The 23316-nt window shown below is 45.0% G+C and overlaps 2 protein-coding genes across 17 annotated transcripts in view; one reads left to right on the top strand and one right to left on the bottom strand.

Moving 5' to 3' along the window:
* LOC118504643 (protein fem-1 homolog CG6966) overlaps positions 1-9063 on the bottom strand; it is a 47174-nt gene extending 38111 nt beyond the window's left edge. The window contains exon 1 of the mRNA XM_036039397.1: positions 7236-9063. Within this exon, the coding sequence (XP_035895290.1) occupies positions 7236-7367 (132 nt within the window). The 5' untranslated portion in view covers positions 7368-9063. The remainder of the gene's footprint in view (positions 1-7235) is intronic.
* Positions 9064-11399: 2336 nt separating this feature from the next.
* LOC118504642 (protein groucho) overlaps positions 11400-23316 on the top strand; it is a 184214-nt gene continuing 172297 nt past the window's right edge. For 15 of the 16 annotated variants that reach the window (XM_036039377.1, XM_036039391.1, XM_036039376.1 and 12 more), the window contains exon 1: positions 11400-11663. The gene's annotated coding sequence lies outside the window, so the exon portion shown is untranslated. The remainder of the gene's footprint in view (positions 11664-23316) is intronic. The other variant, XM_036039369.1, reaches the window with a different exon arrangement.

Below are 23316 nucleotides of genomic sequence, written 5' to 3' on the forward strand. Positions count from 1 at the left end.
TCAAAACCTTTTTCCAACGTTTCTTTGCTGCTCAAATAGGAAAGAATTCCCCTGCGAGTCACGATCCGCAGCGGACCTTAGCCCCGGGTCCGGGACAAAACAATCGTATTATAACCCATCCCGGAAGAGGAACGAGGATCGATCACACCAAATATGGTGCACCACACACCAATTGCACACCAAAGCGAAGAAGCATCGCGCCGTGAGCAAGCACAATGGCCGCCCTCAAGGATAATCCGCCGTGTTAGCGTGCGGGAACAAAGTCGTTTCTTTAGTCATCGTCGGTACCGTTTGCTCACGACGTCTGGACAAAGCAGTCCAACCAACGATCCATAGTAAGCCGTCGACTACGGACAAGAATAGTCCTTCTAAAATTTTAATTTACGGTGACAGTTGTAGCTCTCGTAATCATAGAAATATCACTGACCATTTCAACGGACTCAAAGCTTTGTGGAGAAAATTTTTCCAATCTGTAATGACAATTTATTATACCAGTGTTTAGCCATAATGCTAAAAACACACACTACGCAGAGGGAGGTCATTGCTCGTAATGGTTCTTTGTAAGTGCTTGGGTAGCCTGTGTCTCGAAGAAAAGTGCTTCCGACACGCACAAAGAACACCAACTCCCTTCGTCTCGTTCAAACCTACTCCCCCCTACGGGAAGGGATCAATAGCCACAGGAAAACTGGTGTGGTGGTTGAGTAGAGAAACAAAAAACCTGATCGATATCCGGAAGTAACGAGACGATGACAACGATAGCGTCCAATGGATCTCGAATGGCAATAACCGTACAGGCCAGGCCCCATCTGAGATTCATCAGCTGGGTGTGGGGTTGGGGGGGTCCGTCCTCCCAACATCGAACCGTTACAAATGAAGAAAAGAAAGAATGATGGGGGGGGGGGGCTGAGCATAGGATGGAACGAGAGGGAGCGAGATTAATTCGTTCGTGGTGCAAAGGTATCGACGAGAATGTTATTTTTACTGTACCGCGAAGGTCAACCAGTTTTGTGTGGACGCGGGTTGTTTTTTATGTCTGACCGCTTGTAAAACCGCTGGACGATCAAATCTTGTCCGGTGAAGAAACTCGTTTTTTGAGCGACGCGTAAGAAATCAATTTGAGCAGCAGAAGAGACGCTAGACCACGGGCCATAGGTATACACATTGGAACTATTTCGAAACGTTTTAATGTTTCTTGTTGTACTTCAAATTGTTTATATCGATGAACTTTTTAACGAGTTGTTCAAAAATATAAAGTCTATGCAGGACGGCATTAGCTAAACAAATAATACTGATAATCCTGAAAGTCTCGTCCAGGGATTTAAGTTTCATCTGATACAACTATACGAAGCCATGAGATGTTTTAGGATTTCTGTCAAGCTTACCAGAATTGCCAGAAGATTAATGACCTACCTCACAAATCAGGTAAATGGAGATGGAAAACTCTCGGGGCCCTTTGCTGTTACCAAGAGCCTGCGCAAGGCAGATGGGCTTATCCTGACACTAGAGAGGATAGCCATCAGTGATTCGGTAGGTAAAAACTTCGGAGCAAACGGCAAAAATCCTCGTGTTGAAGATTACCGAGACGAAGCTATGCTACCCTGGGCAGCGTTACTGCTATCAAATACTGTTTTACTACGGGGTGATATACAGATAGGCGATCGCACCTTACAAGACTTTCATAACTTCAACTCTCTTGGGGCAAATGCCAGCATGGACAGCAACAAAGATGTTAAGATGCGTGCATCTTAATCTTATCTGCAACCGTTAATACTTATAGCCTGAGGTAATTTCTCCACTCAAAATAGTCCCAATGCTTCTTATTTACGCCTGTGACACATAGATTTTGTCCAGCTCATTCAATTTCCTTTCAACTGCGTTCTTAAGCAAGATGCTCAGAAGTACAATAGACAATCTCTGAATGATTATCTCTTGTTAGTGAATTGTATTAGACAGGCTCCGGTGGGCTGGTCATGTTATGAGAATGACACCGGACGACCCAGCCCGTAACGTCTTCGCCCGTCCACTTAGAGAGTATTCCCCTTTATGTAGGGCTTGGGTTGTCTGATATGTAGGTCTTGGAAACAATGAGTAGTAGTAGTAATTCTTCTTGGACTGTTCACAGTTTCGTACGCGATGCCTAGTAATAAATGGACCAAAAATTTGTTACAATTTACAGTGACCCAACGATATTTTTCACCCTTCTTCAAGAAAGGCAACGATCCCAATGGGTGAGAAATATTAAAATTAAACCATTTTCCTTTCAGTTTCGTTCACTGTCAGTTCCCCGAAGCGCACCATTCCTTTCGCTTTGTCGAACAATTTTCATTCGTAATCGATTGGCCCACATTCGATAATCGCGCATGACCGGTGGTGCGCACGCCGCCTACCGACAGACGAAATATTACATACACACCTTTTTTTATTGAGCTGTTCCACCACCATGCCGCACCAGTAGCAGCACACATGGCCCAACGCGCACCACTAGACGCATCGGATTTAAGTAGTTGTAAATCGGGCAGATTCAAGAAAAAAGCGAAAGTGGGAGTCAGAGACAGGCCACCCCCCGACCTGGCTTTGCTAAACCGAAAAAAATTACTCCAATAAAAAAATGAGTCCACTGAAAGGGAACCAACTCAAATGATTAATGCAGACCGCCACCCTACTACTCCCCAAGTCAAAGTGCCGGGCGCGTTGGAGTAGAGCAAAGGAGTGACCGTCGAACGTAAAACGTCAATGAGAGACTCCATCATTACGCGCCCATCACATGCCACGAATTCCGAAACGATCACACACACACACTCAGTCACGATGGAAAAATGTAGGTTTTCCATTTCGCGTCAGCCACGACAACGTCGTGATTCCCCCATTCGGATTGCCGCTTGATGTAACAATGGATGATGTGTACTGCTGCTGCTGCTGCTGCTGTTACTACTACTGCTACTGTGCGCGCGCCTCGCACGCTTTGCCAAACCTGCCTGACCGCGTAATCGATCGTGCCCCGGCAAAGCAGTGACTTTCCCTGAAGACTTGTCCGGTGATGGTGGACGCCACCGTTGTTAAAAAGTGTAACATCACCAGCCCAGGGTTCAGAGGCTCGCAAGAGAGTCAGTCGGCTCATTAGACCGAAATGGAATGGCAATCTGCGACGTAATTTTAACGCCAACGAAACCCTAACAATGCGGGAACGATCTTTAACATCCAAAATCTTCTGGTATTCTTACATAGCTCTAAGCAGGCTTCATTTATTTTTCGTTGTATTCGGTAACAGAGATCTAAAAGAACTTTTTGTTTCAGTAATTAGTCCTATGTTCAAGAAGCTATTGCGAAGTCTTCCTGTCATGTTCTCTGGCAGTCTCAGTTATGACAGTCTTTCAAAAAAAATGTTCACTTTATTGATCAGTTGCCTCTCCTCCATCGATACAGAATGATTATAAAATGTCCTGCAATAGAGGTTTTAGAGATCGAGTTACCTCCAAATGAAACATTGCTAAGTTAACTAGCAAGTCTTTTCGATAGACAACTTCCCTGCTAGCGCAAATATATCGCTGAGACAATCACGGAAGTGTGCGTGTTAGACATGGAAGGTAAATTTAGAATATCCAGCTCGTACAAAATATGTTATATATCCTGAAAAAATGAATGAAAAATTATGAAAATATGATGTTCTGATCTCAAAGTTTAAAAATGATACAGATTGATTAGTTGTCCAAATCTGATCTCCGGATTCTTATTCGCCCAGATCTTTAAAACCAGCACTCAGAATATGCCTCATTATTTTTAATTTCTTTCAAGAATAAAACTCTCGATATGAGTAAACTGTCACCTGCTATTCCTTGAAGGATTTTGCCATAGTTGATCCAAATCAACTGATAATAAAGTCAAATTTTACCTGAACCCAGCAGATATAAAACGAAAAGAACGAAAAAGAACGCACGACCATCACACGAAAAATTCATAAAAATCAGTCCTTTTAGATAGGGCATACATTCCCTATCGAAAGTGATTTGATTAACAGGCATCAACATAGGAAACACAAAAGGTGCCATATCTTTCTAAGCAATCGCTAGAATCGTTATTGTTTTTATTGCAAAACTAAATGCTCTCACTTTTAAGATCCCTTTTCTTCTAGGGCGAGGTGGATTTATCGATAGGGCCTGGCGGCAGACGTTAACCGAAGGAAGTACTGTTCTGTGTACAAAGCAAGGGGTAGGGGGGAATACGAGATTGTTGCATCGATATTTCGCTGGCTGTTGCAAAGGACGATTTCTTTTTGGGGGATGACCTTGAAGGAACGCAACGAACACAGTAAAGGAGGGTTTCACTCATCGAGCAAAATATTTAGTGTTGCAAAATAAATAAAATACGAATAGAAAAAGACGTTACTTGAACGAGACTTAAAGTTCAACATTTTTATGAGGAATTTCTTCAAGGTGAGCAATAAACATCATTTTCTAAATTGCACATGCAGGCCATACAGTATATCCATAACCGCGCCAAAATCCTGAAACTAGCAAAGAATAACACCATAAATCACGATACGCTTAGAATGCAGAGGATACACCGACAAAAAAACAATTTACCCTTTTTCCGGTACCACCAAGAACCGGCTATTGACCACGTGAGGGCACCAAAGGTACACGTTACCTGTACCACTACCATGTGAGAGCTTCCTACGAAAACGGCACAAAATAATAAGGATTACAATTGTCTCCTGTATGCGTTGTTCCGCATGCCTTCACTGGGTGCGCTTTCCGAAGCCAATTCCTAGGCAATTTGACGACAGCAAACGATTCTCCTCGTGCGAAATATATAGGGATAGGGCGATTTGCCGCAGCCTTCGAGCAGGTCTCCGAGGGAAGAACGTGTGTGGGATTAGGGTAATAACTCCTCTACCGGTGGGCACATGGTTGGTTCTACCTTAAGCAGGAGGTCAACGGACACGTGGGTTGGTAGTAATCTTTGCACGGTCGGTCGATCGGGGAAAAAAGGCCAAGCGAAAATACACGTGGTACAAGCACGTTTCGGTACAGGTTTGCTCTTTGCCCAGACTTTCCTTTGTGAACATGTGGTCCTGCTGTCTGCACATGGCTGCACGTTCGAACCGGGAAACCCCGTATGCAAATATTGCAGTCAGCAAACCTTTCTCCTCCCTTCTACTTCAACCTCTTTTACTACAGCAAGCTCACAGTTCTTAGCTCTAAGCATTTCAGTGCGAGGTACCACTGAGGACATAGTTATCGACCAAATATTGACGCGACATTCGTGTCCGCATCGTTTGGGGACCTCTCGGTTCTTGCGTCACATAAATTATTTCACCCCCAAAGCTTCATAAAACTTTTCAAATCACATCTACCACTTGTGTTGGCGCACTTCCGCGATGGTGAAACATTCCTTGATTTATTGTCCCATCTAATCTCACACATTAAGAACACATGGAGTGACATAGTTCTCAGTCATCCAGCCAAAAAAATAAATAAAAATTTGGACCCATGGCAGGGGTGAAGAGGACAAAACTAAGCACCACAAAAAACAACATGGTTGATGACCCTGACCGCGCCGTAATTGCTGTAATAAGATTAATAGGAACTTGCAACAACTGTCACATCTGTTTTTGCGTGTGGTTTAGTGATTAGAAGCGTGCCTAAAAATCATTTACTATCGCGTGTAGAGTTCATTACAAAAAAAAAAAACAAACTATTTTTTTTAAATAGATAGGTGTTAACTAGTAAATTTGTTTAGTTAGTGTAGTCAACGACTGAGACACTTGTTCGCTTATTGTTATAATCAAGTAGGCAATTATAAAGTGGACTAAACACACTGGAAATAAGAAAAAAACGTTCACAAAATTGGATACAGACACAATCGCCAATCTACCAGGCTCGATCGAATGAACCAGAACCTTCTCAACAGGTCATGCAGTTCGCCATCGCGAAACATGCTGTGCCTGCCGGAGGGAAATCAATACGAAGGCCATGCATACGGAAACTGTGCCAACCGACGTCTTCGGTGCGGGTGTTGAAAATCCACACATACACATACACATAGGCGCGTTGTTATAACAATGGATGGGATGGAGGGGGTTAGGTTGGGTTCAACTTCCCCAAAAGTTAAGCAGAGCATTAGAAAACCGAAACTCAAAGATTGTTGGCTCATTCTTTCCTAACGGCGGCAGGCGTCCAGAGTTGCTCTCGCGGAGGTACAAAACAAGCGAGATAACGAGATCCGGTGTGTTGGCAACAGTCCACCAGCAAGAGTGAGTGAGCACCACATTAAACATCAGCAGAAACAAAATGAATCTGACATCAAAAGTAAACAATCGGGCCCGGATGCGCTGCCAAAGAGCATGCATACTGAAACCAAACAGCAAAACAACTGACTCTTCAAAGCCAGATGACTCTGGCCCTTGTAGCCCCTTTGGACGCAGTCGTCAGGTCTCAGAAGCGTAAGATCTTCTCAATATAAAGAAGAAAAAGAAGAGGGCATGCATACATGCACATGCTCTGGTTTAGCGATCCAATGTTTAAAATCATTAAATTTGAATATACCGTCGAAGAAGCGCACGCAAGCACTTCCAACCGAAAGATGTCGTTTATTTTAAGATCAACCGAGAAGGATGCTGTTGGTGAAAATCATGCTAACGACCACCACCACCACCACCGGCAGAGAGTGAGATGGTGAAATCAAGCATAGCAACCACCAACGAACAATTCGGTGGAAAAAGCTAGCATATTCTGGCCCTCAGAAAATGGGGAGTTGGTGTGTTCCCGTATGTTATGTAACCCAGATTTTTTTTTTCGATGTATTATGTTGCCCGACCCGGACGCTGCCAAGTTTAAGCACAGCAGTTCATAGATAAACACACATCATGCAACACACACACACGCCCATACGGATGCAATCAGTTCAGAAAAATGGACGGATGAGCTCTGAAGCATACAGTGTGCGTAACTATGACAGTCGAATATGTTGCTAGGCCACAACATTTGCTCTCTCGCTATCGCTGCCTTTGTCGTTTCTCTTACTGCCCAAACTGATAAACTCCGACACAGCCGGGCTGGGTGCGTTTCTCTATTACACAAACGCCGTTTGCTTATCAGCGCGCTTATCCGCCTCCTGGTGGCGCTTCCCTGATGCATGTGTAAGTTACGTGTTGGTCATACATTGCTCTCGTGACCACTGGTAGTGCTAGTAGTAGTGGTAGTACATCAAACAGCTTACTGCTGAGCGCGTCTTACCTTCAGTGCAGCGAGATTTCCTGTGCGTGCCGCGTTGAAAACACTTTCGACCACTGTCATCGGCAGCATCGTACCGTTGTCGGCCATCGTTTGCTGACCGTCGGACGATTGGGACGGTTGGGACGAAGTCATATGGGGGCCGCCCTTGCGCGATACAGATATGTGTGCACCTGCTTTCAATCGCTCACACGGTAAAGGTAGCACCGAACGAAACGCACTCAAACACCAAACGCAGCAGACGATTGCTTTCCAGTCGATTCAGTCGAGAACCAGAACTACACACAGAGATAGAACTTACAACACACACACTCCTCGAAGGCAAATGTGTAATATTGACCTTTTTTTCTTCTTCTTGCGATGCCTTCTTCTACTTCTTTTTAAGGGACCTTTCTCTTGCTTATCTTTTGTGTGGGATGAAGATTTTCCACATTCAAATCCCACGGGGGATCATGCACACACACACAGAGAGAGGGCTCGGCAGCATAAACAACGCCCCGCAAGCAACGCATACACACACGCACTGATTGCTGTCGTTTAGACAGAGCACACAAACTCACACATAACACACAACAGAAACACTGCACCAACCACCAATGCTGCTGCTTCTTGCACTCGCTGAAGGCAATCCTGGGTAGAGCCCTTCTGGTAAAACTCGGATACGTTTCTGAAGTTTCTATCTCTCTCTCTCTCTATCTGCTTCTCCAGGGGACCAGGATCCTTCCCGTTTATCCTTTACGGCAAGACCTTCGCGACTTGCGACTGGGTTTTCTTCTATTAATTCCTTTCTAAGCTTTCCAACGCTCTCCTTCAACTTTTTTCCTCACTGATCGATGGGAGCAGTGGAAGGGAACGAGGGGGGGTTGGCCAAACGCAACTCAGCACAGGATAACAATCGACGACCAACTCTTCTTTGACCAGAAGCTCTCGTACTTCTCGATGTGTAGACAGCCTCGAGCACTCAATTGCACCTGGGAAGCCTTCTATGGACGAGCCCCCTATGATTGCTATGAGTGCAATGCAGCGACCTACGACCACAAAACCATTCACTCAGAATGCATCCCCTTTTTCCTGCAGGTTTCACCGTCGATGTTGGCTCGGCAGGTGTGTCTCACGTTGCTAGGCAGAAACAGGAATACACACACGCACGCACCTGAATGCAGAAAACGTCAAGGGAGGCTGCGAAAAGGACTATGGCGTAGAAGCTCGCGGTAATGGTTGTAGTAGTGGTATTAGTAACGCCACACCACAAACAACGTTCACTTCCTTTTCCAACTCCGGGATATCCGGCCAGCACGGGCACCCTTTTCGGGGGGATTTTGATTTTACACCAGCGACAATCGGTACCTTCGAAACACGCGCGTTCGTCGAACTGTCGACTCCGGTGAGTTTTTCTTTATGTTCTCTTCTATTCTTGCTGTGCCACACTCCAACGCTACTTGCCTCGCGGGACACTAACACACGTTCACCGGTAAATGTATGTTCTTCCGAAGCGGAGCCAGAAAACTCGTTTTACTCGAGACGTCGAGATCCTTTTGCTTCGATGCCAAGATACACTTTTTCTCCACGCCGACACGATACACGATTTTCAGTGTGCACTGTTGTAGGACTCTTTTAGATACGGGTGGTGGGGTTGGTTGGCTTTCTTTTGCTTCCTTTCTTCCAGTCCGATAAGGTTTACACTTTCAGCACAAATGTTACTTGAGGCTATTTTTTGCTGAACTCCCTTTTTTCTGCCCGAGCGCAAATGGTTGGTTGTGGCCGCGTACGAGAGCTTCCTTTGCAGCTTCGACCAAGATCTCTCACAACGAAATGCGACCCGTGAACGGTTAACGGTACGGTAGAACCAACCATTCGGACGCGACCAACAATGGTGGGGTCGTTGGCAGGGCTACTCAACGGTTCGCTCTCTCACAGGCAGAACCGCTCATTTCCCTTCTGTGCCGTCCTGATAATGGAAAAATCCAACCAATGAACAGAAAAAAAACTTCTTGTGAAATTATTATAATAAAAAAAATCCAAAAAAGCTACGAACGAAAGAAAATATAGAAGATTTCTATTGTGAAAAAACGACGGTCGTAGGCGAGTTTAGCACCCCTGTAATAGAGAGACGCGCAAACTGCGCCGCTAACAACGGCTTGCTCTCTCTCTCTCTTGCACACACTCTCGCACAGAAAAAAGGTCTCTTTGTTCGAGAAACGGATTCTGAACGGCCACGCATGATTTCCGCCATAATACATCAACCCCTAGCGTAGTGTGCGATCAAAATAAACGACTTCCGTTAAGCGACACCGCACCGTTGGCACAGCTATCATCAGCTGTTCTGGGTGGTTCACCATCATCGAAAACCTGACGATTTATTGCTTAAACTTATCAATTGCTGTTTTTGATAAGTGCAACGAAACTAATGAAATTTCGCATATTTCACGTTCGCTTATCAAAATCTGCCTTTTTTAAAGAGTATTTTGGTGTATCTTGCATAATTAAACTCAAGGTCACAATCGTCCACTCTTCGTGCACGAACGGAAATCCGTTAAACGAAGTATCGATGGCCCAACTAGCAAAACGGATCTTCCTGAGGTTTATATAGATTGGGGAAATTTTGAGCTGAAATTTCGAAAATGCTGCAAAACGACGTAAATTAGAATAAAGGCACAAAAATTCATTCACAATTTCACACATTCATGACTTATTTTTAATATAAGATTTCGTAACTTCTCCAAATGGAAACTGTTCTAGAACTGATTTTGGATCATGGATCATGGAGTCAGTTTCGAAAATGACGAAAACGCCTGTATAAATCTTGGGCAATGGTTTCAAGCAAAATTGATTGATTTTTTTTTAAAACGAAACGATTTAGTTTTTCATTCTCATTGCAATTAAAATTATGAGAAAGAAGGTGAAAGTCTAATTGCACAAAGGATTGCGCAAAATAACAAAATAAATACGTTTCATTTGCGCTTCCATCAACTGCGGTTTCGAGCAGTGGGAGTTGTATCGTGTATTCAAGTTGTTCCCAAGCGACAAACTATTCGTAAATATCAGGCCGATTCCGCGAAATATTTTTTCGACATCTTTTTTTCTTAAAGTAAATTTTTCGGGCTAAACGTACAGGTTTCAAAAATTCGTTAAGCTGTTGGCCATTATGTTACTGGACAACTTCATTCTTGTTTGTATTTTTCCAGAAAATGTTTTGCATATTGTTGATTTTGCGTATTTTGAATGTCTGCATAAATCCGCCTATAGTGCCGTATAAATCCGTATAAAATATAAAGAAGTATGTGTTTATTATCCAAAAATGCTGAACGTTGCAGAGCAACATCGTTTGACCATGGGTTTTGTTGGTCACTGGACTTTGCGATGGTAACTGGCATATCTCGATGACCTTCTTTGTTTTTTGTTTGAATCTTAGTCAGTTCTGTGGCCGCCTGTCTTCACTCTCTTACACTGAGTATCAGATTCTGACACAACCTGCTTGTAATAAACTGAGTCAAGGAAATCAGAAATGGTAGGCCAAATATTCACGAGCTTGTAAAATCATATGACAAAGAAGTTAGAATAAAACCCCTATTTTGTTAAAGAAACAGTATACTTTACATAAAAATTCACTGACATTTCACGCCAAGGATTTTTACCAATCAGTTTTACTCTTAAAAAACGGCGTCGAAATATTTTTTACCCATGTTTTGCATTTAAATATTGAATATGTAAAATTGTAATTGTATTTAGATACCTCTACATCAGCTGTTGATCACCTCCGAAAAGACACTTAGTGAGAGAAAGCTCTGCTGTTCATGTAGTGAGAATGAGATTATATCGTTCATTGGGAAGGTGAACAGTTCACAGCACGAATGAACGGGTATGTGTGAAGAAGGCTCGGTACGATTCTGCTTTTCTCACTCGCTCTCTCTCTCTCTCTTTCTTTATCGCTCTCCCACGCCGTAACGTGGAGCGAAATCGGCTCGGCTCTCCGTCGTTTCGCCCTGTACGACGAGCAGCGCGTGGCGTATTTTGTGTTGTTTTTCTTCTTCTTTCTTCCGTACCGTTTCCACGTTTCGCCGCACCGGGGAGGGGAGAGGGAGGGGGGGGGGAGCGTTGGAACGAATCTCGCGCAACAAATCCGGCCGGCACTGCTGGTTCGAGAGTGGATTCCAACTCGCGGTACACCATTGTTTTTCTGTCGGCAGGAGAACGAAGTTGGCGCTCGCTAACGGCTCGACGTTTTCGCGTGCGTGAGGTGGTTTCGAGTGTGTTTTTCGCGTAATTAAACGGATGCGTTTTGTTCACAACGGGTCGCCTGTTTGACGTGCCGTTGACGTGCTCTGTGTGCGGACGGGTACCGCACGCTATTCCGTGTGACGGTGCGGTGACCGATGGGTCGCCCGCAATCGCGCTAATCTTGCGTGCCAGGGTATGGGAAATGTGTGAGAGGTGTGTATTATGGTGTTTGGGCATTGTTTTCTATACTGCGTAGTTTAAATTCCACTATGTGGTACGAAATCACTGTTGAATGTCCGGCTTTTAATGTGTGCGTCAATTACTAATTACCGACAATAAACGAATGCCGGGTTTGCCGGGTATTTCATCGGGTGTGTGTGTGTTTGTGCGTGGAATAGTAAGCATTATGCTAGTAGATCTCGCTCGAATGCGTTAAACGTAGCAGGCGGAGCAAGTGTTACATCAAAAGGAATATGCGGTTAACAAAAAAAATGTGCCGGTCCTTGTTCTTTTCCACAAAACTTCTCCGATGGGTGGGTGTGTGGGTGGGTGGTATGGGGAGGTGAGCAGGGAACGACGACGGGCCAGTGGTTAATAATAATCGCTCATGCCGGCCCTAAAACAACGTTGCGTTGGTCGTGGGCAACCGAGGCGACACAAAAGCAACACACAGAGAGCGAGAGCGTTTGCGTGCGTGCCGGCCAGGATGTTGAAGATGACTACGTGGTGGTGGTGTTTGGGGTGTGAGATGGTGGTGAAGAAAGGCGAGACCCCCGAAAGCGTGTAACATAATGGACGGGTTTGTGTTGTTGTTATTGTTGCTGCCTGGTACTGCTGCTGTTGCTGCTGCTGCCGTACCATCCCGTAGTATCGTTCCAGGAAGAGAGGGGGGAAGGGTGTGTGAGCCAGTGACGGAAAGGAGGGGGGGGAAGGTTAAAAACAGATCTACAAAAAAAAACGTACCCGCGGCGGCACGTTGGTATCATCATCGACAGCACATCGATACAATCAGGTTTACATGGCACGACACGGCCCCGGTTTTAGGGGAGCCCCAGGAAGAGTATGTCGGGGTGGTGAGGTTGACCGAAGCATGGGGAGATTGGTAAACTACACACAGGAAAATAAAACGCTGTCGCTTGCCACCGCTTGCTTGGTGTGTGCATACACACACACACTCCTGGGGGGTGGTTGGGATGGGTGGACGGCGAGCATGAAATCGAAACCCAAGCACAAACCATGTTCTCTCTGCTGTGTGGTTGGCCATGAATATATGGCTGTGTTGTGCCTGTAAGCAGCAGACGTAGAACAGAAGAGAGCAGAACGAGTGAGTGAGCGGGCGAGAGTGAACAGAGCAAGTGAGAAACAAACCGCGACACGCATCAGCGCGAGTGAGAGCGAACAAGCGAGCCGCATTGATCCATATATGTGTAACCGCGTGTGTTTGTGTTGATACTTCTGTGGTTGCTTGACCATCACCGTCATCAGCATTGCCAGCGGCAGCGGCGGCGACAGCAAAAGATGATGCTGCGTGTGAGGAAGAAGGATCGATCGAGAGGTGGGGTGGAGGAAGAGTCGCCGTTTATTCGGCCGGTTCGTGTTGAGTGTTTGCTAATGTGACTGGGGAGCACGAACTTATAATTCCCGTTCAAGCGAGAAGATAACCGCACTCTTTCCACACACACACACACGCGCGCACAACCGTTCTCCATCTCGTTCGTTCGTCGCCTGAACACTGGACAACTGGAGAGAGGCATACCGGTCGATGCGTCGTGCGTGTTCTGCTGTGCTCCCCCGGAGGCACACAAACACACACGGACGATAAAGGCGACGACCACGACGAGAGCACAAATTGTGGTGCTAATTGTTTTGGAAATGGCACTCGCTCGCTCGGTTCGGATCGTTCGTTCGCTCTCGCTCACACACAGTGCGCCGGGTAGTTTTTTTTAATGCTCGAGCGCGCGTGTGTGGAGTGCGCGCGCTTTCCTCCCGGGGCGGTGTGAGGGAGGAAATGCGCGGGAGAAGAGGCATGAGCAAAGCGCGATTTAATCGTACGCGAATAATCCGAGCAACACACCCCACCCGTCGCATGTTCCGCCAGCCCCATTGGGAGGAAATGGGAGGAATGGGTGGTGGAAACTCGAAGGATTGGCACTTTGGCGTCGGGATTGGGTCAACATCGTCTAATTAGTTGATTAGTGTGTTATGCATGCCACTCCACTCCATTCGCTTCCCCAGCCACCCCTCCCCCTCGGATTCGGTTGACGCTTTGCCAGTAGTTTTCTGTGTGTGCTACGTGTGTGTTTGCGTGTGTTTTTTTTTGTTTGTTCGCGCGCTCCAACAACTGCTGCGGGAACTCGACGACGATTACTACTGCCGCTATACACGCGGACACACGGTGGTACGAGAATTGACATTTCCGTTTTCAGTTCAGCTTCATCGACCCGGTTCCGTTCGGTTCGGGCCTTGGTATGTGTGTGTGTGTTTTTTCTTCTTGAACGCTTCTTGCTGGCCGGTGTGCCTGCCCATGCATGGCAAGTCGGCAGCAGCCAACCAGCCAGCTCTCGACCTTTTTGTGTCGAGTGTGTTTCGCCCGTTTTATGTAATGCGCTGTAACACGATCGGCGCCAGTGGGAAGTGATTAAGTTTGGTTTTTTTATAGGTAGGTTCAGTAAAGTGATTTCTTCTTTTGCTGGTTCCAATTGCTCAAGGGTACTCTGCCACCGGTGGTTAGCTTTTTTCCCCGGTTCCGGATGAATGGATGTAATGGGGAGGTAGGAAGGGGTGAGTAGGTTAGGAGGTGAGGGAGATGGAATCCTCAATCATAAGGAGGAGCATCGATGGAGAAGCTTCTAGTAATCGAATGAATGTAGGGTATAAATAATTGATTTCTTTGCACAGCTGGGCCACCCATTTGCAGCTTTTGTTGTGAACGTGGACATGTTTATCTTGGGTAGTTTATGTTGTAAAATGGGAAGTTTTGCATCGTCGATGGTTACTAATGGTTCTCCAAGGCAAAGGCGCAATTATTGCGCAATTCTGGACAACGAATGGAATGCCAGTCTAGCTTTAGACGAAATCATAGAAATCATCGGGAACATATATAAAAACAGAGTATCGGATAAAGTCTGGAGACTAGGTAAATTGTTTAATCTGAAGAGTTTGTGTAACAATCAGATAAACCTTTTTAAGATATCATCATTGTATGTCTTCTTGGCTTAGGGTCCTAACTTATCGTCAGGACTTCTAGATACCACGTAGTTAGATAATCAATCCTAGCTTCACCCAAGATCCAAACCAGCAAACGCTCCCGATAAGCTTCGATACACGGTCATGGCGTGTGAAAGACTAGCCACGCTACCGTTACAGATGACACCATTTAAAATTGAATGGAAGAACCATTCCCTTTGGTGTAGCAAATTTCATTTCCAACATCACACCATCTTCTGTCGTTGTTGTAACACATCGCCTTCCTTAGCCTAGGGGACCACCGCTTTGAAATCCACCACGATCCCCATCTCTATCTGCCAAGAAAGCTGCTACTACTAAGAGACGTAACGAAGTAACCAAATGCAGTCCAGCACCACCAGGGCAAATAAAACTCAAAAATTCCTAACAGGAAGTGTGGCTACAACGCGAAGAAGCGAAGAAGGTGGCCGCAGTCGTAGTCCGGCCGGCAGCTTACGGTAGTTTGTCCATTCGTGTGTGCTGCAAGAAAAGCCAAAAGGTTACCGGATGGGGGGAGATGGATAGTTAACTGGCCACGATTTGGTTTTCGGATGGAGTGGAGTGAAAAGAGAAGAGCCACGGAGGGGGAGACAATCGTGCGGAACATGAGCAAATGTTGGTTGTTGAATTTAATTGGATCGGCAACCGACTGTCAAATTGACAGCAGCGGAGGCAGCGTAGCAACGACGCGGTAGCGAAGGCATGTCCGGCGATAAACAAATCTCTTTCCATCGCCTACTTGGTGTTTTCGTTTCGCTTTCCACCGACACACGACTCGCTTGATTCCATGCCTTCAAATCTCTGTTTGTTTGCTTGATTGGGGCAGGGTGGTACTGTGGAGCTGTTGTTGGTTTTGGCTAGTTACAAAATAGATGAAATTGCATCGGATCTAGAATTACTCACACTAAGTTAATTATGCTGATGGAATTGATTTCGAAGTTTTGTTCATTTCGTTTCACGTGTAATTGCAAATGTTATTACGAACGGAGTTGTCAGATTTCTATACACAACTCCAGCTATGCTTTTTGCTACTGATATTAATTGTTTTATTAAATACGGAATTCGGCTAGGTGTGTTTTGCAGCTTCTAACCTTGAGGACTCAACCTCAGATGTAGTAAGACCGCCTAGAAAATATGCTCCTGGAATTTCTCCACAAACTTTAGAATGAATTTATTCCATACCACGTTTCTGCCTATTTTAATAGGAGAAATTACAGATTCTACAAACTACATTCAGTACATAAATGATAGCTTTATTTAGAACAATTCTGGGTAAGATGTCTAGGTCGGCCCAAGGCTGGACCGGGGTTCAAATCCCACCCAGACCGATCCCCCGTAGTGAGGACTGACTATCCAACTACGTGTTGTCATTAAGTCTAGTAAGCCTGGCATGCATGACCTAAAAGGTCGTTAGGCTAAAGAAGAAGTAGAAGAAAATCTCTGGGGCTACCAGAGATGCAATGAGGAACAATCTTTTCTTGGATTTGCTTATTATCTTTTGATGGCATTATCTGTATTCACATATATCCCATAAAAAATCAATTACCCTGGTTTAATGCAATCCTTGAAGTTATTGTAGCCAAAAGCAACGAAAAATGTAGCAAAATCAGTCCAGATGAAGTGATCCAAGTTGAGGAATATCTGAGGTCCCAACCCAAACCCTTATCATTATGGAAATGATCTGAACTCGATAGTAGACTACTAAGGAGCTAAGGACAAACGTTTTAGAACAGGAAATTATACAAATTATTGGAAAGTTGTAATACCTTGCACAGTATTCACAATCAATATTTTTACTTTGTATAGCATACATATATCTCTAACCCCCTATTTTACCATTCCTTCAATTACATACGAATACGGAGAAAAAACATGCATTTTCACACTTTTATTTATCGTATTTCCCATCATAAACCATTACCGGGAATGCTATACCCAGGGGTGGCACGGATCAACTGCATTTATTGACGGTTAGTCCGATTAGTCTTGGAGCTCGATATTCGCGTCTCGCTCTCCCTTGGGGTTTTTTGTTTTGTTCTCTGTATCAATAGCCCATAACCCTTTGGAAAAACTGGGTGGCTACCACCAACGGCACATAGCGGCATAGCATATAATACGATAGCAAACGTTCAACAGCGACAAAAAAAAAAAAAAAAAAAAACAATCACGATGATGAACCACCCGATAGTGTGAGAATGGGATGTAGCAAAAACAGTACCCACCAACCAACCAATGCTGGTGTACTGAAAAGGGTCCGTGGAGCAGCAACTCATGTTCCTACCTATACACATCACGATTTTTTTTCGTTATTTTGTCTTTTGATAGACACCTTGAGCTGCACCGAGTGGCCAGCCGAAGGGGCAGTTTGGTTTGTGGGAAACCCACGGGAAGAAAATAATGGAAATGAAACAGAAAATAGTTCGCGGCTCGGGAACAAGACAATCCTCCGCGGGTGCGCACATGGTTTCACGATTTCAATCCGCGATTATTGACGCCACCAGCAACAACACCAGCACGGTAAAAGTGAGGGAAAATGGTGGCGCTGTTCCTCAACCCCCAACCCTCCGCATGGAAAACGGGATGAAAAGGCAATGAAAAATGGGAGACGGGAAAAAGGCCGGCATACACGAAGGTATTATGGTGGGGCAAGAGCTCTCGGTCGGCTGATCCAACGATCCCGGTCGCTCTGGCCCCACCGGTCGATTAGATTTAATAATTTCTCCCCTTCCACTCCCTGCCCAATCACTCACCCCGTCCTACACCCACTACTTGCACGCTAATAGAAAATGTTGCTTCCATTTCAATTTGTAGATCAAAGTCGAGGCCTCGCGCCATCCGACCGGGGGGTGTGGATCCACCCGATGGATGGATGGATTGAGGTGGACCATGACCTCGCGTGGTGGTGGAAATAGACTGGTTTGAACCTTTTGGTTCTCACGGACCATCCGCCAGGGTTGTGGGAAGGAAATTGAGCAGTGTGTGAGGATACGCTGGTCGGTGGGGTGCAAAGTTGCACTGCCAGTGACCGGTAATGGGTATTATTTTTTTCCCTCAATAGAAGAAGCAGACGGAACCATCAAACCGATCGTTTCCAATCGATACGACGGCGGGTCCGAGCGGTGGGGTAAACGGCCACGGATGTGAGACGGAGGAAGTTTTGTTATTGTTTAATCAATCGATTTGTTACACGCAGCTACCACCGCGGCGCCGCGGCGGGTTTGTGTGAGCTGCGAGACCTATTAGTTCCCCGGGTTATCGTGTTGGATTTGTCGTATGGATCGATTCGGTGGTGTAAGTGGCTTTGGGTTGGTTTGAGACTTCCGGCCACGCAATGGCACGATGACTGTGGTAATATTCTGTTGGGGGTTTATTTTGGGTGCATGGGTGCTTTCCTTATCTTTAATGACAGCTTTTTAAATGAATCCTAGCTCTATGGCTAATAGGACATGAAACTGTAGAGGAGGCGTTACTGTAAAGAAGTAAAAATTGCTTCAATGATATACTCAGAATATAGCTTCTGACAGAGCAATCGAACAAGCTGACGAACTGATTATTTCACTCCACACTTTAATCACCCTGAGCCTGTTGAGGCAGGTCTGAATCGATACTATGCTTACTGCAGATCATTCCGGTATTTTAATCGCAATCTTGGCCATTTTCCAAATAGCTGGAGGCCTAATCCTTATTTCAGGCGCCCGGTTCAGATAAGATTTGTTACGCGACCTTTGAAGATTTAGACCAAACGGCGAGTTAAAAGACCGGCGAAACACTATTGAAGATTGTGTTGACGATAATCAATTATGGTTTGAAGGTTTAGCACGATTAAATCATTTCCTGAAGACAAAGACATGGGAAGGTGTGAGATATTCAAATCGTATTAGCAACTCCTGTATGAAGTCGTGGCTATCACTGGACCTCATTCAAATTTGGTACTTCTAGACTACTTCCTCAATTGCTTGGTTGCTTATTTTATAGAGACTTTAAGTAATTTATAAGAGACTATATTCGTCTCTCTACCACTACCTTTATACCTTCCAGATCGAAACTTGTACTTGTATTGCATCAAACTAAGATCAAGCCTTGGCTAAGATATGTCCTTGAAGATACTTGAGCATATAGAGTATTATTCAACATAACCTCTTTGTACAAAACTTGGAAAATCCTTCAGAAGGGCATGACGCTTCCCCCACACATCTCAACTCTACTAAGTATAAATTCTACCTTCAGAACGGAACTGGGATTCGTTAGGGGAGGTTTCCGCAAAACTCCGCTTAGTCTATAGAAGATTACCAGACGCCAACACCCCGACCCGTGTGAACGGTTTCGGTCGGTTATCAGCTGTTGTTGCTGTTTGAAATGCACCCAGTATGTACAATTATTACAACACTCTGCACTGCATATTACCAGTTCAGTTTCTGCCTATGCTTGCAGATTGACACTCATCAAAACACAAGCCGTGTGGTGGATGGGTCCAGACTTCGAAGCTTGTTGCTTGCTCACCAACAGCGTTGATAATTGCATATGGTTTTCGCGGCTTATCATGCTTTATACGGTGGTGCGGTCACTTCCAGTGTCTGTGTCTATTATTTATTTCACTTCGCAGAATATATGTAGCATGTGTGTTGTCTCGCGAAAGATTAATTAACTACGAGTGCGAAAAGAAAAACAATAAATAACAGATTGCTTCTAGGCATCTGTGTTCATCTCTCTCGGATGGTGTTTATAAGACGTGGCAATTGGCGAATGATGTTTCGTTTCCTGAAGAGACCCTGAAGAGAAGACGACGATGGATTTCGAGTCATGTTTGTTTAAACCGGATCGGTTGCTTGGGGGAAATTGGAGGTTTAGGCGGAACGGCTGCCCCCGAAACCAGCCGAGAATAAATAATGCGATGAAAGTTTAATCGATACACTCGATGTTCCGATGGTAATGAGTGACAAAGACAATGCATCGGATCGGCTTCACAATTTGCCACGACGAAGGTTCTCTTCCGCCCCAATTTGGTTCGAGCGCGTTTTGTTAATTATAGATTTCACACACCAATGTTCGCTGGGTGGTTCCGGTGTTGGTGATCGGTTTCTTAGCTTGTTTCTTAAAGACAATCGAGTAGTATAAGTGTTCATGGAACAGTTTCTGGAACAGTTTCATGATACAAACACTTGAGGATGTCTCACTAAACTGATAATTAAATTACATCTCACCAGAGAATGGCTTCTGTATCAGCTGTTGAGTCTCTTTCTTTTTTGACGTGATGATCCTCCACTTAAAGCAATAAAAGGAAACCGGGCGCAACGGAACTGGCAAACCCCGACTTGGGCGCGCCAAACTCACCACCACCACCCCCAGTATCGCTGTTCCATTTCACAGACTTTAGCACACCCATCTGCAGCTGACGGTAAACTAGTTTATCAGTGACACTAATTAGCGATTGATTAGCAGCTACCGTTTTTTTTGTGTGCTCAAAACTCCAACTTAATCCTCTCGTAGGTCGCCTTTCCGCTTGGATTCGCGTACACGGTTGGTGCACTTTTCCGTCCACTGACTGTGTGTGTGCTCTTTTTTTGTGTGATGTGTGATGGCGCCCGCCAAATAAGGGTAGGATATGTGTGTGTGCGCGCGATACGGTAGGTACGGTTCAGTGATTTTCAACCCCTCCATCATCCCTCCGGGGCTCCACACGTTGATCTGAGAGCTGGTTTTGGGTTGTGGTAGGTTTCGCCGCTGACCATATCGTACGGGTGGCCACATTAAAACACAAAATTCAAGCACGTGCAACTCTGTGTGCATTGAAGTGGAATCCGGTTTTGACAGATGCCGCGCGGTCCGGCTGCTACTTGTTGCGTGCGGTTTTCAACGGCGCTGCTGGCGGTGTGATTAGGTTGATGGGGTGTAATGGTGCGTCGATAAGATAAGTGAACCGTCACTTGGATTATGATGCAAGCGAATTAACTATTTAATCAGCTTCATTATGGATTTAAAAATAAACTCCACACAAGCTAATTTACTTACTTTTTTGCGTTACTCGTGTTTTGTGTTGTTGGAGAATGAGTTTTTTTATGCAATGCAGGTCATTGAGGAATGGTCATCCTACTGTACTGTTAGCAATTGCTACTGTTACCAATGATTCATATTTTTAGAAAAGCGTTAGAAGTAGGTGAATTACAAAAATTGAAGTTCAAGTGCATATCCTGGACATAATATCTTCTGCTGGGGCGGTCCGTACTTTTAAATCCCATCCAGAAAGCCTACCCGCACGCGGTACTGACTATCTTGCTTCGGGTAAAATCAAGTCACGGAAAGCCAGAAATGGCAAACCGAGACCTCTTGGGGTTGTAGTGCCAAGGAAGAAGAATAAAAAGAAACATTTACAAAAAAAGTTTCTTCTGCTATACAAAATGCACTGCTCATGTCTAAGGGCTGTGATAGCCATTAGGTGTAGGATTCAGGTTGTAGGAGAATCAGGATAATCAGGTGTGATAGAATGCGGCGAGCGCGACTTCGGTCGAAGAGACTCCCAATTGACTGCAGTAGCGATCAAGAGCTTTATGTTTGCTTGGCCTGGCTCTTCAATAATTCTGTATCCATGACGAAGTAGTTTCTAATGGATAAGGCCCATGGAATGCGGATTTTTTAAGACAATCATGGATAAGGTGCTTTCTGTCGAAGTGCAGCTCTGGAAAGAGTAGCAACATTTTTGTAGTGTGCTTCTTGCGCGAAAGATTGAAGAAAAAGCCAATGCGTTCAGTTGGGTTGGATATTGAGTTTGATGTTGAAGTTTTATTTAGATCGCTATACAAATTCAGTGTACATCTTCTTACGTGGCTCTGCTACCTCGAGAGGTCTCGGCGTGCCGTTTCGAACTTTTTGTGATTTGATTTTACTCGTAGCTATATAGTCAGTCCAGCGTATGGGGAGTCGTTGCTGCCATGTGAAGACCGGCATCTTTATCGCCACTTTTACCGGATCGTCAGTTTAATTGCCCACGTTATATTCTGTAACTACTGAACTCGCTGCATACTACAAGACTCAATGCAAATCCTCAAGGCTCGATGCATTTTCATTTGTCTTAACAAAATAATTGTCTGATGACCGAATGTCGTAGTCCTGTCCAAAACAAAACAGAGCCAAAACGTCAAATCTTTAAATGCAAATAAAATAAAGTATTCGTTTCGATTGTGTGTTATAATAGCTTCATCATTAGAAACATTTATTGCTACGCGGATGAATAAAGCAATATTGAACCGATTTCATCAATATTCAACACCAAACTAAAAATAACTGACAAAACACTAGCGAACTAAATTCAAAGCTCGACCTTATTCGCGAAAATTCCACGCTGTATATATTTGAAGAGCTTTTGTGCACGCATGTCAGTCCTGGTGTATCTCTGCTGGCGAATCAATTCAAATAACCCATTCTCATTCATCCGGATCCATTGGAAGAGGGTGAATGGAATCAATCCATTTAATTTTGACATATTATTTTGGTTGTCCTCCTCCATCCCGCGTTCGGTTCGTCATCCAGATCTCGTAGGCGGTGGTGGTGGATGTCGGTCAGTTTTTTTGCCGGCGTTTGATCCGGTACGACCGAGTGAGACCAATCTGCCCTAAGTAGCCGATTAGGATTAATTATTTCACTCGCTTTTGATCGCCTTTTTTATCGCCACCATTCATCTTTAACACAAATCGACATGCCGGGGGAGGGGAGTCCGGGAAGAACCGGTTTTTAAACCAACGCCGCCACCAAACAACATGCCACCCGGTTTAGCTTTTATGGCTCTGGTGCTTGCGGCATGTTGAAAATTAAAGGTGGATTATAATAATAATCCAACCGTTCGCCACCACCAAGCCAGCTTGGTCGTGGGTTTCGCCGTTGCCTAAGGTTGAGGGTTTGTTTTACGATCGGTGCTTCGACAGTGGACTAGAACCACAACTGCCATGATTGTGCTTCGGCGCTCGCCTAGGGGTGGATGTAAATTGATCTATCCTCTTATAACAACACAGACGTATGTGTAACATGATGAATGTGAGCAGGTTACAGTAAAATTTGTAGCTTTTAAAATGCCTCCCCTCCTCTGTGTGACTTTCTTTCCAGCCGACGTTGGTTCCCCAACACGGACACGGACCGGACAAGGTGTTATTAATTCCTGATGCTATCGAAACGGCTGTGGGCGTCCCTCGAACTGTTGGTCGGTCGAAGTTTTTGGTGGCGATGCGTGACAGAGGCAATCAATTCCTTCTGCTGAGCACCGCCGAGCTCAAAATCAATAATCGGCGCGCACGCTCCCCATATAATGGCCGCTTGGAGCTTAACCGATATTTGACCTGTGCGGAACGGTGCAATGAAATGAAGCGTACATATATATTTATATGGGAAGCGAAAGGAACACCGACAACCGCGCCAAGAAAGAGAAACAAAAAAAAAAGCAATTTGAAATGAATAGCGATGAGCATGGCTCGGTTGTAGTTGCTCAACATTGTGAGTCTCTTTTGTCTTTTCCCTTTGGTTTCGTTTTTTTTTTCGCCGTTGCTTCAAGCGATGCGTCGCGGGGACACGTTTGCGGGTCACTGTCGTCCGGTTTGTTTTTGCGCCTTTGAAATTCATTCGAGCGGATGAGTCAAATTCCTCGATTCTGGTCACG

This window comes from Anopheles stephensi, chromosome 2, assembly GCF_013141755.1.
Source record: "Anopheles stephensi strain Indian chromosome 2, UCI_ANSTEP_V1.0, whole genome shotgun sequence".
NCBI classification, from domain to species: domain Eukaryota; kingdom Metazoa; phylum Arthropoda; class Insecta; order Diptera; family Culicidae; genus Anopheles; species Anopheles stephensi.